General features: G+C 43.9%; 1 protein-coding gene across 4 annotated transcripts in view; it reads right to left on the bottom strand.

Moving 5' to 3' along the window:
• The window catches only part of IGF1R (insulin like growth factor 1 receptor), a 1,553,571-nt gene that overhangs the window by 453,667 nt on the left and 1,084,146 nt on the right, over nt 1-15,758 (bottom strand). For all 4 annotated transcript variants that reach the window (XR_013608878.1, XM_078683133.1, XM_078683132.1 and 1 more), the window contains one exon: nt 883-1,112. Coding sequence is in view for 3 of the 4 variants with exons in the window: in XM_078683133.1 (XP_078539259.1) it covers nt 883-1,112 (230 nt within the window). In the remaining variant the exon portion in view is untranslated. The remainder of the gene's footprint in view (nt 1-882; nt 1,113-15,758) is intronic.

Below are 15,758 nucleotides of genomic sequence, written 5' to 3'. Positions count from 1 at the left end.
AGAACATGAACAATGTGGGAACATCTCTCAGAAGAAATACATGCAAGGCTGACAATCATAAATATCTAGGGTGCCAACATTTCTTTTAATTTGGTCTTGACCAATATTACCAAATGTTGCAATGAAAAGACACATCGAAGACCAGGCGGCATGTGTTTATAAGCAGATTTACTTATTGAAATTCCTGGGATGTATCAAAAGTGGCAATACAAATGCAAATTGTTTAATATTCTTCCTTGTACAGATGAATGAATGGTTAATGAACTTCCACCCACCTTTAGAGCTCTGAACGTCACTTGTCACCCATGCCTCCCAAATTATCTGGGGCATTGGTAACATTGTCTTCATTCACTTTCAACTTGGGGACCACAAGACAAGCAGAAAGGTAGCAAACACAAAGGAAAACTGCAAAATGCTCTGGACAATGAGAAACATTTAATGTTTCCTTCTTTTGATGGAAAATACACAGAACATTTGTGAGCAATACAAAGTTCAAGAAGATTACATTTTATGACCAACACATTTAATATCCCTGTACCTTTTAAAACTAAGGAAAATGTGTTTTTTAAATTAAGTTGTGGATTGTGGTAGCAAACGAATTGGGTGCTGAATACTGCATTCTATTTTCTATGTCTGATCAATGACATGCATAGTTTCCCGTAACAGCACTTAGCTCACAGTGTGTAGGGCAGTTCAAACATTCATTATAACACACTGGTTGTTGCTTTTCCATCCTCTTCAATGCCTAAGTTGACCAAGAATTCAGCAATGACCGTTATTTTCAGTTATTTTAAGTGCCTATGTCCATAAAAACATGCTTTGTTCCTGGAGGACTACCAATGAAACCATCACCTGTCAATAAGACATTATCCTTCAACTCACCACATGATGACAGTTGAATTCCTTCATCACTGATGCCTCGTTCAGAAACTCTATCCTCTCACGCATGCTTGCAGACTCATTAACTGTTTTGATGGCCACCCTAGTTTCAGGTTCATCCTTCACAACACCCTTGGCAATTCCTTCATAAACCATTCCAAAGGAGCCTTGGCCAAGCTCTCGATTCATAGTTATTTTCTCGCGAGCGACTTCCCACTCATCAGGAACATACACTGAAATATAACAGAAAAGAGAAACTTATTGCAAAATATTTAAAAACAGCTTGATTAGTCTCTTCCAAGATATGGGAGAAGTGAAGAATGGATGCATGTGTTGACTACACTTTTTAAGAACACATGTAATATATCAGTTTTTAATTAATCCATTGAAAGACTTCCACTGTCAGAACGCACATGCTTCAAGAACCCTTAGAAGTCACAGATTCATGTAAGGACATTCCAAACCACAAGCAGGACAAAGAGAAATGGGTTTGCAAACGTATATGGCAAACAGTCAACACAAGTCCACCCCAAATCTTACGAAAACATACAAGGTAATTATTTTCCATATTAAATGCACAGGTTACTGCGCACCCTCTCCCTTTTATAAAACAAGTTAATCAAGAATAACCTTAAGAATTACTGTGAGTTAATAAGCAAGTTATCTGGGCTTTTGATCAAACTGAAATAACTCATACTGAGTGACTTCAGTATTTTATAAGGAAACATTCCTTAACTATAACATTCAGTTTACAGATTGTAGTGATGTAGTTCTCATACCCGCCTGCCATCTAGATTATAATGAAGTTGTCCCTGTGTTTGTATGCTTCTGCTAGCGGTTGAGTGACTCTTAAAGAAATGTCTAATAATTGCTACTTTACCATCTTAGGAAAGTGGGGGAGTTGTACAATGCATTAGTTTGCATCATTTAAATACTACTTATTTTTTTTTGTGTGAATCTTTTTATTGAGAATTCAGCATGCAGACCTCTGTAGTGTAGGGGCAAGATGGCGGCCACGGCTGTGTCCGGGTGAGGCAGGACACGAGCGCTCTCCTTCACCCTCCCCCCTGCCTGCTGGATGTTCATGAAGGAGTTTGAGGAAGCGTGTAGCGTGAAGTGAGGAGTCCGGAATGCTGAGGCTGCTGTTGTCTAAATTTCAGCAAGTCAGAGGGAAATCCCTGGAGTGCGTTAATTAACTTCACATATCAATCTAGATACACTTATACATTTAAATGGCAGAAACCTATAGTTTACTATGCTATAGGGAATACATAATAATTTCCACAGAGAAATAAAGTCGTTTACAATCTATTTTTAATTAAAACCATACATCTGAACAGATTAAAATACAAGACCATTAAAATTTCAAAGAAATATTCCTTGAAAAGTAAAAAATATACTTGAAACCAATATCTCTCATACAAAATTAGACAATACAACAGTTAAGATTTCAGGACAATGAAAAAACATACATATGACATTTCAGCAATTCATAAGCGATCAACAAGTAAAGGAAATAAAAACTACAAAGTGAAGAACCCCTGGTGTAGCTGTGGCTTCTAAATGTCTTTGCCACTATTGATTTGTAGATCCACAGGCCTGTTATAGCATTAGCTTTTGTAAACAACAGTGACAGTAATACATGTACATCCAGTGTTTACTGGGCCCTGGTTGGATTCTTTATATCTGAGAAATGCGTCGACGCGTTTCGGTGCAGTACATTTGATTCTGTGGCACCTTCTTCAGGACTTCTTTGGTTGGGGTTTCTCGTTTCAAACAGTCTCGGTTTTTACCTTCTCCCCACTGTCTGTGGTAGAGGATCCAAGCTGGGGCCTGTGTAGCGTTTCAATGGATTTCTGCAGTCTTTTGCTACTACGCCCTTTCTCTGTTAAAAGGAGCTCCTGGTCTTGGGATGTCTTTTTTCGTCTTTTCAGTCCTTTAGGCAATTTAAACTTGTATATCTTATAGCATTTTAAAACTTTCCTTGAACGGGCATAGGATAACAGGATTCCTCACAAGAACTGGATATGTTCTCGGTCTCGTCGGAGCCGCGTCTCTGCCTCGTTCAAAATACTTATTCTAACTGTGAGGTTTGAGTGATGAACTGCATATTTTACTGCGTACTTCAATCGTATTATTTTCACCAACAGAGCTCCTTGAGAAAGGGCCACGCCCGAAATGCATTGGAGCACTTTTGTTTCTTATTACAAATGTGTATTGGAAATGACCAATTGAGGATATGAAATGAAATATCTACAAATAAACATGATATAAATGAAATACTTGAAATTACTAAACCACGATTAAATGAACCTAATTTCAAAACACGGAGTCTGTCTTGTTTGACTAACCAAACGGTGTGCCCAAAAGCAGGGACGCACTCACGACGTTTGTGCGCTCAACAGCATTCATTAACCTTGAGTATATGGACGGTTACGCCACCTGATGGAGCACCCAATCTCATGAACTTTAACCAACCCATCCTTAACTCTTCAACAAACCACTGTTGTGCACCTAGCCACGTCTCAATTTGCAAACACATTGTCAGCAGCGCCCCCGGCAGCCCAAGTCTCTCAGAACGGATTGCAGACAGTTACGGGGCGAGGCGCCTCGGGTGCAGAAACACCTGAAATTATCGCCAAGACACGACTTTTGCTCCTGGTGTTGTGGAATCCATGGTTGTGGCAGGATCAAAGGTAACGATTGCCGGGATCGTTAAAAAAAAATCGTTGGTAAAACAAAGGTGCAGCAGGCAGATCAAACGGCCTTGAGCAGCAGCAGCACTTTTTCTGGCTTAATAAACGTGGCACCTAATACTTTAAAGGTTTCTGCCTCAATACAGGGCACCCTTTCCCCTAGTAAGGAATCCAACCTTGTGGGCGAAAGTAGTGGAAGCGAGCAGGTTAATATTTTAACTGACCTAGACCTTGCTGATTTGATTGCTGCTCCTCCCCAAACTGTAGGTGAGGGTGTACCTGATACTCAAAATGGCTTGTGTCCAGATGTTCCTCTGGCCGTTTCTAGCGGCCCCCGTGCTGACCTGTTTCAAGGGACCGTGACTGGTAGTGGAAACCTCTCTGGAGAGCCGTGCATTGAAGTGGATTCCGGTGATTCAGGCGGAAAATTCTATTCCCTGTCCGACGTCTCCATTGCCTCGGAGGCAGAAAGTGTGGACAGCTTATTATTCTCAGGAGAAAGAAGTACAGTTCAGAAAACGAGGAGGTAAATCATGTGTTCAACGCATTGCCAGGGTGGGTAATAAGTAACGATGGGTCACCCATTCTAGATCTCTCTACCGTACCTCAATCTGATGGGACGAATGGTAGCAGAGGGGGCCTAGGCGTCAATTATGGAGAAACAGATAATGACATTACCCTCACTACCATATATCAGGCTATCATGTCACACCGTGAGGAGTCAAAGGCGGAAAGCCTGCTGGTCCAGGGTGCAGTGCGCTAATTACAGAACACGCTGCGTCGTGTGGCTAAGTCCTGTACCGAGCTGTCAGTAAGGATTGAAGAAGCCGAGGGAAGAATCTCTTCAATCGAGGATGAATTCGCTTTACAGAAGGCTGACGTCTCTTCCCTTCATTCGATCCATGACGATATACACTGGAAACTAATTGACATTGAAAACAGGTCAAGAAGGAACAATTTGCGCATATTGGGCATTCCCGAAGGACTAGAAGGGAAAGACATTCGCCAATTTGTAATTGATTTGTGTGTTGAAGCCTTTCGTGAGTTGACTCAGTGGAAATGGGAGTTTGAACTCCAAAGGGTGCATAGATTTCATTTTCAGCTGCGGGGAGGTGCTAGAGGGGCAGAGGCCAAACCTAGGGCAATAATGATTTGTTTGAGCAACTTTTTACTCCGCGAGCGCCTATATGATTTAGCGTGGCCAGATCGTAAGAGGAGAGCAAAGGGTTGTGAGTTCTTTGTACGCCCAGACTACTATAAGGCCACACTTCAACAAAGGAGGCACTTGAGCCAACTGATTTCACCGTTCCAAGCGAAAGAGGCGCAAGCCTTTTTACTAAACCCCTCTAAGTTCAAGGTTATTCACAAGGGAAAAACACTATTCTTTACCTCCGAGATAGCTGCAAAGGATTTTTTGGGGACACTTTAAGGGATAATAGGCCATTGCTGTAGCCATAAAGCTTCTTCTAATTTACTCTGTTCTTTTATTCAGGGGGGCGGGGTGGACGGGGGGGGGGGGGTACTCAATCCTTTCTCTCCATCACCAACAGGGACTATTCAGTCCCTCTGTCCCAATTGGGTGGGATCAGGGGTAGGTGGGGGGAGGGTAGGGGTTGTAAAAGGGTGGGGGGCGTTGGGAGGGGTGGGTGGGGTTGTGGGGCAAGGAACACAGTAGTGGGGTGGGTGCACTTGAAAGGTAGTAAGGTAGTAAGGCGTGGTTGAATAAATGTATTTCAGCATCATTTTGCTTTTTTGAGTCTATAGCAGCAAGCAACACCTCCGGAAACACACATTGTATGGAATAATAGGGCATGTTTAAAAGATCTGGGTTTGGAACTTGTGTGTTGCACAAAGCAAGGATCGACCACAAGAGGGATTGCTATTTTGAAGAAATATGGGTGGGGCGAGTGCAAGCGCGTTAGGGCACATCAATATGGTCGGTGGGCGATTATTGAGTTGAGGATAGATGACCTTGTGGTGACTATCTGCTCACTGTATGGTCCTAATTCTGATGACCCTGGCATTTTGAACGATCTTAGCATCGAACTGGCTTCCTGGCCATCTCCATTAATCCTATGTGGGGATTTAAACCTCCACATGGGAGGAGATGTAGACTTACGGAGTAATCATCGGTATGATGGCAAAAAGAATAACGTTTTTAAAGCTACCAGGGGTCTCCTTAATGATTTTGGTTTAGTAGACGTCTGGTGGTTGAAAGGACTGGGTGCCCCAGGTAATACCTTTTATTCTGCCCCTCATCAAAAACATGTACGACTATTACTTTTTTAAATCTACAGAACTATCAACTAATGCTAGGTTCGACATCCAGCCAAAAATCATTTCTTACCACAATCCGATTATTTTAGAATTAGAATCGCTGTATCAATCCCCCGAAAAGCCTTGGACATTCAAGCGTCTACTCTTAGTAGACTCTGGCTACTGTGAACAAATGTCTAAATGGATAGCAGAGTTTTTTTAATTTACTTGGGGGTCTGCTCCAGGGAGTATGGTATGGGACGCGTTTAAGTCAGGAGTTCGGGGAGAGACCCTAAGTTATTCCATCAATAACAAAGCAGATTAAGGGCGGAACATGTTGATTAGATAAATAAACTTCGGCTTCTAGAAACTAACTTCATGCAGGCAGTCAGTAGCAGTCAGGATTATGATCAAATCTCAACCGATCTTGCTGTTCAGAAAATGAGGGTGTACCAAAATTTAGCTACTAAGCTAGCTACCCAAATTGCTGTACATCGTTCTGACCTTTATGAGGGGAGAACTGGGGTCGGTTACTCGCTAAAAGGCTACGGCAGAAAGAGGTAGCTAGGAGGATCGACTCTGTGCAGGACGAGCAGGGGCAACCCCACGCAGAACCTGCAAAAGTGTTGGAGATCTTTAGCAAATTCAATAGTCATCTTTATAGGAATGAGGACACCATGGAATTAGAAGGGAAAGTAGCAGAGTTCTGGGGGGATAATGAGTTTCCCAAGTTAACTACCGAACAAAAAGAAGAGCTAGACGCCGATATAAATTGTGAGGAACTTGAGGCAGCAATATTATCTCTTGCTGTCGGTAAGGCGGTGGGACCAGATGGGATCCCGCTTGAATTTTTCAGAACTTTTCTGCCGGTCTTAAAAGAACAAATATTGGTGATTTTTTTTAATGCACAAAAGGAAATAGCCCCACTATCATGGCGCAAATCGATAATTACGGTATTCTTAAAAAAAGACAAACCCCCTCTCTTACCATCTTCTTACAGACCAATTTCTTTAATTAACGCCGACAGTAAAATATATTCCAAAATTTTAGCAAGGCGTCTATCGAGGATTATCTCAATCTTGGTTTCACCATTTCAGCATGGGTTAATTCCCGGCCGTGATACTGCTGATCATGTCCGGCGGGAGATAGCGTTGGTGGACTGGGCAGAAGCTACAAAGCCTACAATCGGAATCACCCTGTTGGATGCAGAGAAGGCAATCGACAGGCTGTCTTGGCCATAGTTGCGGGAGGTTCTACGCCTGGAGGGGTTTGGATCTGGTTTGTTGCAAGCAGTGAAGTCCTTATATCAGCTCCCTACTGCTTGTATACGTTTAGCAGGTAGAGAATCCGATTTCTTCACAATTAGCTGCGGAACACGACACGGATGCCCGAGTTCACTCTTATTATTTGCCTTATATATTGATTTTTTTTGTCCAAACTAAACCACTCTATCGATATTAAACCAGTCAAAGTGTGCAATACTGAGTTTAGAGCTCTGGCCTATGCGGACAATATCGTCATCGCTACTACTGAGCTGGCTTCCGCAATGCCAATAATTGAAGGTCTGGCATTAAAGTTTGGGCTCCTGTCCGGGTACAAGCTAAATTTAACTAAAACACAGATCTTATGTGTCGGGGGCAATCCTCCTGATGGCATATCTACCGTTTCGGAAGCCACCTACCTGGGAATTAAGCTTTGCTCACCAATTAATAAGATCCCTGAAATAATTATGAATCCTGTATTAAATAAAGTGAACCTAACGTTAGAGCGAATAGATCATCTTCACTTATCGCTGCATGGGAGGTCGAATGTGTTAAAGATGCTTGTGCTGCCCAAATTTCTTTATATGTTCAGAACCATCCCAATTGAATTTCCAGCATCTTGTTTTAAAAGACTTGAGAACATTAGATCGAGATTCTTGTGGGGCTACAAAAGGCACAGAAGGGTGTACAAAAAGATGGTGCTCCCTAGAACTTGTGGGGGTTGGGGCATCCCGTATTTCTTGTTTTATTATTGGGCTGCAGTTTTGCAATTTATTTCCCCTTTGGTTGTTGGAGACAGGGCTAGGACTTTGCCTTGCCATAGCCCTTCGATTTATGAGTTCGGGCTTGGTGAAGAGGCTAATCGCTGCTTGGTTAAAGTATTGGAACCCAGCTACTTTAAAAAAAACAAATTTAAAATTCAGAAAGCCGCCTATGCTGTGTGGAGGCGGGTCAGGCGGCATTTGGGTCTCTTGAATATACATGCCTTTGGTGAACTTCTTCTGATTTTTCGAGACCAAACCGTATTAAGGTAGTGTCAGAAGGGAAATCGCCTTTTAGGAAATCTTTGCCCGGATGGTCAACTCCTTGGTTTCACAGAACTACAAGCACATTATGGCTTGTCAAAACCTGATTTTTTTTTATATTTGCAAATTCGTGGCTTTATTAATACGCTAGGCCCGGGCGCGGTGTCGCAATTTAGAAATTTTGTTTTAATAGATCGGATGGGGAAAGGAATGCCCATAGGTCTTTTTTACTCTGATTTGATGAAGCTATTATCAGATGATCTAGAGCAACGCCAAGAGAAGTGGGCAAGGAAGCTAAATACAGAGGGCATTGATTTAAGTACTTCTATTTTAATGGCAAATGAAGTTTTGCAGACGGGTAGGATGCGGGCACAGTATTATATGGCGATTTATGACATGTACTATACCCCTGGTAAAATTTCTAAATGGGGCACAGGAGTTGGAACTGATAGGTGCAGCTCTTTTGCTGCAGATGCTGTGCATATGTTCTTTACCTGCCCTAAACTGGCTGACTTATTCTTGTCTATTGAACGCTTTAATAATTGGTTCACCAGTGTGTATTACCGGGGAAATGGTGTTGACACGAGTCAATTCAGGCCCTGATGCACAAATAAGATCTAAAGCTACGATTTCTTTTATGTTGATATGCATGGCGATTGTTCGTGCTTGTATTACGAAAGATTGGATCTCCCCTGACTCTCCGTTATTCATTTGCTGGCCTGCACGACTTTTGGCGATGTATAATCTTGAAGTAGCAATTTATAAGACCAAGAGGAATAGGAAGAGGGTATTGGGGGCAAAAATCTGGGCTCCTGTGGCTGACTGGATTTAAGAGACAGTGATTTAGCTTTTATGGATTGTTTTCTATTTCTCGAGTTGCTCCATCTTTTGCTTTTTCCTCTTTTCTTTGCTGTTTTATGTGTTTTGTTCCTAATGCACTTGCTGCCATAATTGCTACTGTATTCTTTTGATGTGTTTATATTTACAGCCAAAGTATAGCTTTTAAGTGACATCTCCGAGTTGATGCATGCAACTTTCAACAAGTACAGGGGGTAGTGCAGTCAACTGATCACAAATTGCACGTGTCTAACAAAATTCAGAAAACTAGTTAGCAAGCTTGAGTATCAAGTGGTTCATTTGAATCCAATGAGGGGTCAGATGACCATACCTTTGCAATAGAGGAGAAAAGATTACATTATATGAGAACAAAACAGTAGGAACAATAGGAGCCTGTAACTTCAGAACCCGTCGCCTACCCCTGCACCCAACTCAAACTGACCAATGAAGTATCTAACTACACCAGTAAATATGGAAGCTGAAATACAACCTAAATGGGCAGTGGCAGGAAGAAAGCCAGATCAGCGTGGTAAATCACTAGTTAGTGTGCGTATTGGCCAACTCTTGCAACTTCTCCGTTTTCCTATTGGCCGGGGTTGCTCCCATCATTCTACAAGTCTGAAGATCTGTCAGTATGGTGTCCCAGTTGGAGGCTATGAGATATGTGCGCTACTCCAGGGCATCCTCCCAATGCAACACCACACTTTCTGCCTGCAGCCACACAAGGAAGGAATGCTTCCAGGCCTGAAGTGAAGGAGACTTGGGCAACTTGCACCCCAGGGTGATAAGGTGATTAGTGTCATGAAGCCCAAATTGAGAAACCTGGAGGATACCTTAGTCTTTTTGGCCCTGTGGAATAGACCCAGTATGTATGTTTACCATTTATGTAATGCTGGGTGCTTCGTGAAAGACGATAGCCGGGTCGTGACACCCTGCCATTAAGTATGAAGAGAGGGGCAAGACCACAGTATATGGAGCAGATCTGCATCTGATATTGGTATGGGGGATAGAGGTGCTCAACCTGTTGTTAATGTTTTAGGAAAAAAAATATTGCTATCCTAGAGATCTTTTTACTATTGCTGCATCACTCTCGCGCGTGTTGACAGCACGTACAGCTATGAATTGAAAATCTAACAGGAACCAGGTCCTGAGTGTGGTGAGCACTGTTCACAAAGAACCAAGAGTTCTAAACTAATCTACATACTCCTGCTGCAATGCCCATACATATAATACAGAATACATAAACTCATTAACTCATAATGAATGTATCATTTGTTCTTGTCCTAGTCAACAAAAATAGAACAAACCGTTCAGTGAACACTTTGCACTGTATAACAATGAGAATACATGTTATACATTAAGCAAAACAAGATCTTGACTAAAACAAAATATTCAATATACAATATTGCAATTCTTGTGAAAAAATGCTTTTATCTTCCCATTGACATCAAGCCCGATGCATTTCGGGACTCTTTGGTCCCTTCCTCAGGGGCGTGTCTGTTCTATTGTTCTATATGTGTTGACTAATACAAGAACAAATGATACAGCCATTATGATTTTGTTTTGTAAAACATTTTTTATTAAGGAAAAACAAACATCAGCAATACAATGACATCACAGAGGGAGCAATACGATAGGCATTTGCAGTACAGTAGGTAAATTACAGAATACAATCATACATGATGGAAGGTCTAGGGTGATGGGGGGGTCATCCATTACAGGAGCCAAAGGAGGCTGACATATTTCTCCACGATAGGAGTTCCACAGGCCCCACACATGAAACCATTTTTTGGGACATCCACGAGCTACATATACAGTCTTTTCTCTGAATATTGCCCTGTCCAAGTCTTTTTCCCAATCACATGCTGTAGGTGGGAGTGGTGCCCCCCATCGCTGGGCAATATTCCTTTCGGCCAGCATTAGCCCCATTTCTCCACAATAGGAGTTCTGCAGGCCCCACACATGAAACCATTTTTGGGACATCCACGAGCTACATATACAGTCTTTTCTCTGAATATTGCCCTGTCCAAGTCTTTTTCCCAATCACATGCTGTAGGTGGGAGTGGTGCCCCCCATCGCTGGGCAATATTCCTCTTGGCCAGCATTAGCCCCATTTCTCCACGATAGGAGTTCCGCAGACCCCACACATGAAACCATTTTTTTTGACATCCACGAGCTACATATACAGTCTTTTCTCTGAATATTGCCCTGTCCAAGTCTTTTTCCCAATCCGAGCTGTAGTTGGGAGCGGTGCCCCCCATCGCTGGGCAATATTCCTCTTGGCCAGCATTAGCCCCAGCGTAATCCACTGCGTCAAGCAAACATTTAAATCATTTGGTTCTCATAAGTTTAAGAGACACCTACGGGCCTCCACACGGAGCAGCACAGACAGAATGGTATTGATGATGTTATAAATATCGCACCAGTAGGGTTGGATCTGCGCACATTCCCAAACTATGTGAAAAAAGGTTCCCAGCTGGCCACATCCCCGCCTACAGGCGCCTTCGTCTGCCCTTCCCACCCGTACCAATTGGGGCCCTGTTACATAAATACGGTGGAGAAGTATCAGTTGGACAAGTCGGAGACGAGCTGGTATTGCTACCACTCTGGGAGAGGAGTGGTAGCAACTGCCACCACTCGTCGTCTATTTCTATGCCATCCCCTGTCCAGTTCTCTCGGAGGGCCCGGAGAGGGTCCGAGATGTTGACCAGTTTTTTTTTATATATCAGGGAAATGGTGCTGTCAGGGAGATGACCAACCAGCACTCTATCTTCCAGTGGGGTTGATTCCGGCAGTGTGGTCCCGGGCTGTAAGTGTGTACGAAGTGCGTGTCGGACCTGTGTGTAGCGGAAGAGCTCGGATTCGGCCAGGTTATATTGTTGCTGCAGCGCTGCGAAAGACTTAATATCTGATTGCATGCAATACCTATGAGATCCCATTTGTCGAATCTCTTACTCCTCCACAAGTCACCCATTTGCTCGGAATCCCATAGTGGTGTTGCGAGCGTTAGCTTACGTCTCCAGCCTAGGCGGTTGGTGGCTGCATGCCAGACGTGTACTGCATGTTTGGTGGGGCCCGTAAGTGGATATCGCCGGGGCCTAGAGTAGAGGGCTCTACTGAAGGTCCCTTCAGAGAGGAGCCAACTATCCATGTTATATCCCGGGTCGCAAGGTTGGGCATAGGTGCAGTGGTTAATGGAGGACAGATGAGACGCCCAGTAATACAGCTTAATATCTGGGAGGCTGATGCCTCCATCATACCAGTTCAGAGAAAGTTTGCTGAGAGCAATGCGAGGCTTAACGTTCCACAATAGGTCCCTTTGGAGGCCCTAGACCTCTCAGAAATATGAGACTGGTATCAGGTCCATGGAATTCTGAAGTGTGTACAGGAATCGGGGTAAAGACATCATCTTAAAAAGGGCGGTTTTACCTAACAGGGAAAGGGGAAGCGACTTCCACCTGTTGATATCTTTACGCAGCTGAATCAGCAGGGGCTAGAGGTTGCGGGAATAGCGAAGAGAGGGATCCAGAGAAAGGAAGACACCCAAATATGTTAATCCTTCGGTACAAGTTTGGAGTGGGCACCAACGAGGTGGGGTCAGAGGCTCGCCCGCCACCACGAACAGGAGGGATTTGCTCCAGTTTATGGAATAACCATACTACCGTCCAAAGATCGTGAAGATATCCAAAACCACTATCAAATATCTCCTAGGGGAGGACGAATAGAGAAGGATGTCGTCCGTGTAGAGGGAAATACGGTCTTCCCAATCTGAAGACCAGCACATACCCCTGATCATCCGATCCGGACGCATCCAAGCTGCCAGTGGCTCCAGCACTAGGGCAAACAGTAACAGGGTCAGGGGGCAGCCCTGATGGGTCCCCCTGCCCAACTCAAAGGCGACTGACTTCTTATTGTTGATCACCACTTGGGCTATAGGCTGGGAATATATTAACTGCACCCATTGTGTGTATTTAGGACCAAACCCCAGTTTCTCCAATACTGCCCACAGGTATGGCCATTCAATGGTGTCAATCGCCATGGCTGCGTCTAAGGAGACTATAACCGCCGGTTCCAATATAGAAGCCGCTCTGCCCAAAACCTCGTGGACTGCGTAGGTTCAGCGCAGTATTACGGTGCGGTATGAGACCTGATTGATCCGGGTGGACCAGGGTCCCAATCACCGTCAAGAGGCGAGTAGCAAGGAGTTTAGCCAGGATCTTGGGCTCCGCGTTCAACAGGGATATTGGTCGATAAGAACCACATTCAGTCTTAAGCTTCCCTTCCTTGTGGATAGTGACTATGGTGGCAGTACGTTGGTCCAATGGCAAGAGTCCGGCCTGCCTCGAGTCCTCGTACATGGCCCTCAGGTATGGGGCCAGTTGGTCTGGTCTAAGTTTGTACAACTCAATTGGTAGCCGGTTAGGGCCAGTGGCTTTGCGCGGCTTCAGCGACCGCACTACTGCCGCCGCTATTTCATCGTTGGATATATCGCTGTCCATGAAGTCTTGGCCGACCACCGACAGCTTGGGCAGAGAAACATCGGTAAGCATCTGGCGGGAATCACCTATAGTGTAGGGGGCAGCCGAGGTGTAGACAGCCTTAAAGTGGGCCGCAAAACGGTCCACAATAGCTTGCGGATCCGACAGGGAATCACCCTCCTGCCCTCGGAGTTCAGGTACTAGTCTGCTTGCCCACTCTCTCTTATCCAATAAGGCCAAGAGTTTCCCGGCTTTGTCACCTACCTCGTATAGCCGTCCCTGAACCGCTCTCCCCATGGCCTTAGCCTGGTCTGTCGCTAGCGCCCTGTAGTCCTGCTGTTTAAGTTTAAGAAGGAGCTTATCAAATGTGACATCCATTTCTAGGTCTGCCTCCAGTCTCCCCACCTCTGCCTCCAGCGTCACCAACTCTTTGCGCTGTTCCTTCTTTTTCACCGAAATCAAGGAAAGGACCTGGCCCCGTATGACTGTCTTTAAGGCCTCCCAAAGCACCTGCGGAGATTCCACCAAGCCTTCATTCTCATTAAAATAATTATCAATGGTCGTAAGGAGCCCTCGTCCTTTCCATGAGGAGCATTCATAGGGCGGTGAAGAGGGAGTAGAAAAACAGTCTTTCACAATTGTAAAGGGATCTTAATCCAGAATACCAATCCATCAGTATGTGGACTGAAGGTGAAAAGGGCACAATTTGGAGAGGTTTTTCTCTTTTTTAAACTGTGCAAAGTGAGCATTACACATGTGAGTGAAGGTGCAAAAAGTAACAGCTTATGGATTGGTAAACTGGTAATTCACTCTGTAAATTGATGGGGTGAAGCAGAAGAAATCCCAATTATTAGACGAATCAATATTGGCACTCAGCAGATCCTGGTGTGGCTCAGTGAAAGGAGCAAGGAAAATTATTTGGGAAAAAAACTATTCAGCAGACAAAGTTGAGTTTGACTAAACTCGCTAAGGACGAGGGTTAGGGCACTGCCTAGTATGGTGGAAAGTATGTTATCAACAACAGGGTTGAACCCAAAATAGTCATAGGGACCTGGGTGATAATTGTTATGGACAGAGGGGTCCCAGACTCAAGAGAGTGATTTATATACAGATTTTAGAAAATGGAAAATAAAGTTGAAAGAAGAAACAAATAAGGTTACAGTGTTTTAATTCACAAAGTACCTCTATCAACCACTTCATGGTTATACAATTTTATGAAACATACTTTACGATTCATCAAAGGAACTAGTGCCCACATAGAAGAGGGAGGGAAGTGCTGTGTGGAAAATACGTGAACAGATGTGTGGTGTGTAAACAGTAATAAATTGTTACATCATTTATCATTGATCATATATACATTCTAAATAGGTCTCCCTAATTTGGAGCCGCATAAGAAATTAATCCATATAGTCACAGAAACCAATATCTCCTTAATTGGGCTGTATGAATCATGAATAACCGTTGGAGTAAGAACACGGGGACAGTCTACGTTTCGACCCTCATGGTGTAGGGTTAATTCCCCTTACAAAGACGGGTCTTCATCAGGACAGGGGGGTGGTGGGCAAGCTTCCTAGGGTGGGAAACAATAAAGGGGAAAAAAACTTAGAAGGGTATTAAAATCCCAAATACCTAAGCGTGATGACCGCTTGGTTAAAGTATTGGGGGTACACTGATAATGGGACTAACATGATCATTAACAAGTTTACCTTGTATGAGGACAGATAGGATAGCCATCAGGTCGGGTCAGGATCGCCTGGTATTAATCTGAATGTGAAAGGGACTGTGGTTAGGACCAAGGTTATCATTAGGGTAGCAGGCTAACTACACAACATATAAGTGTAAAAATTATGTTACCTGGTCCGTATTTCGGGAAAGTTTATCAACGGATTGTATCTGGAGAAAAAACAGAAAACGCGATCTAATCAATGCCAGGTCGAGAAAGGATACGGTTTAACAGGTGTCAATGGCTTTACCGTGTTCCGTTCAGAAAGGGCTTACCTTGTTAAAAAACAATTAGTAAACGCGTAGAACGCGGTCTCTTAGGCAGTCAATGGCCCATAAATGAAGTTAACCAGGCCCCGGTACGTGAGTCGGGATGGTTGTCAAATAATCGTATCTGCGGGGAAAAAAAAAAAACAAAAGCGCGATCTCATGAGCGCCTGATTGGGAGGAGTTCTAAGTTAAGAAAATAGGAAAATTGTATTCCCGGGTTTCATTCCAAACGGGCTTACCTTGTCACTAAGAGTGTTGTTGCATAGGCGAGGTCTCGAGGCAGGTAATGGCTCTCGTAACCAGGAAGTCAAGAAAGATGGGGGCGTGGCTACA

Source organism: Lissotriton helveticus, chromosome 3_1, assembly GCF_964261635.1.
Source record: "Lissotriton helveticus chromosome 3_1, aLisHel1.1, whole genome shotgun sequence".
NCBI classification, from domain to species: Eukaryota; Metazoa; Chordata; class Amphibia; order Caudata; family Salamandridae; genus Lissotriton; species Lissotriton helveticus.
Note: the sequence above shows the minus strand (reverse complement) of the source record. Positions and strands in the feature narration are given on the sequence as shown.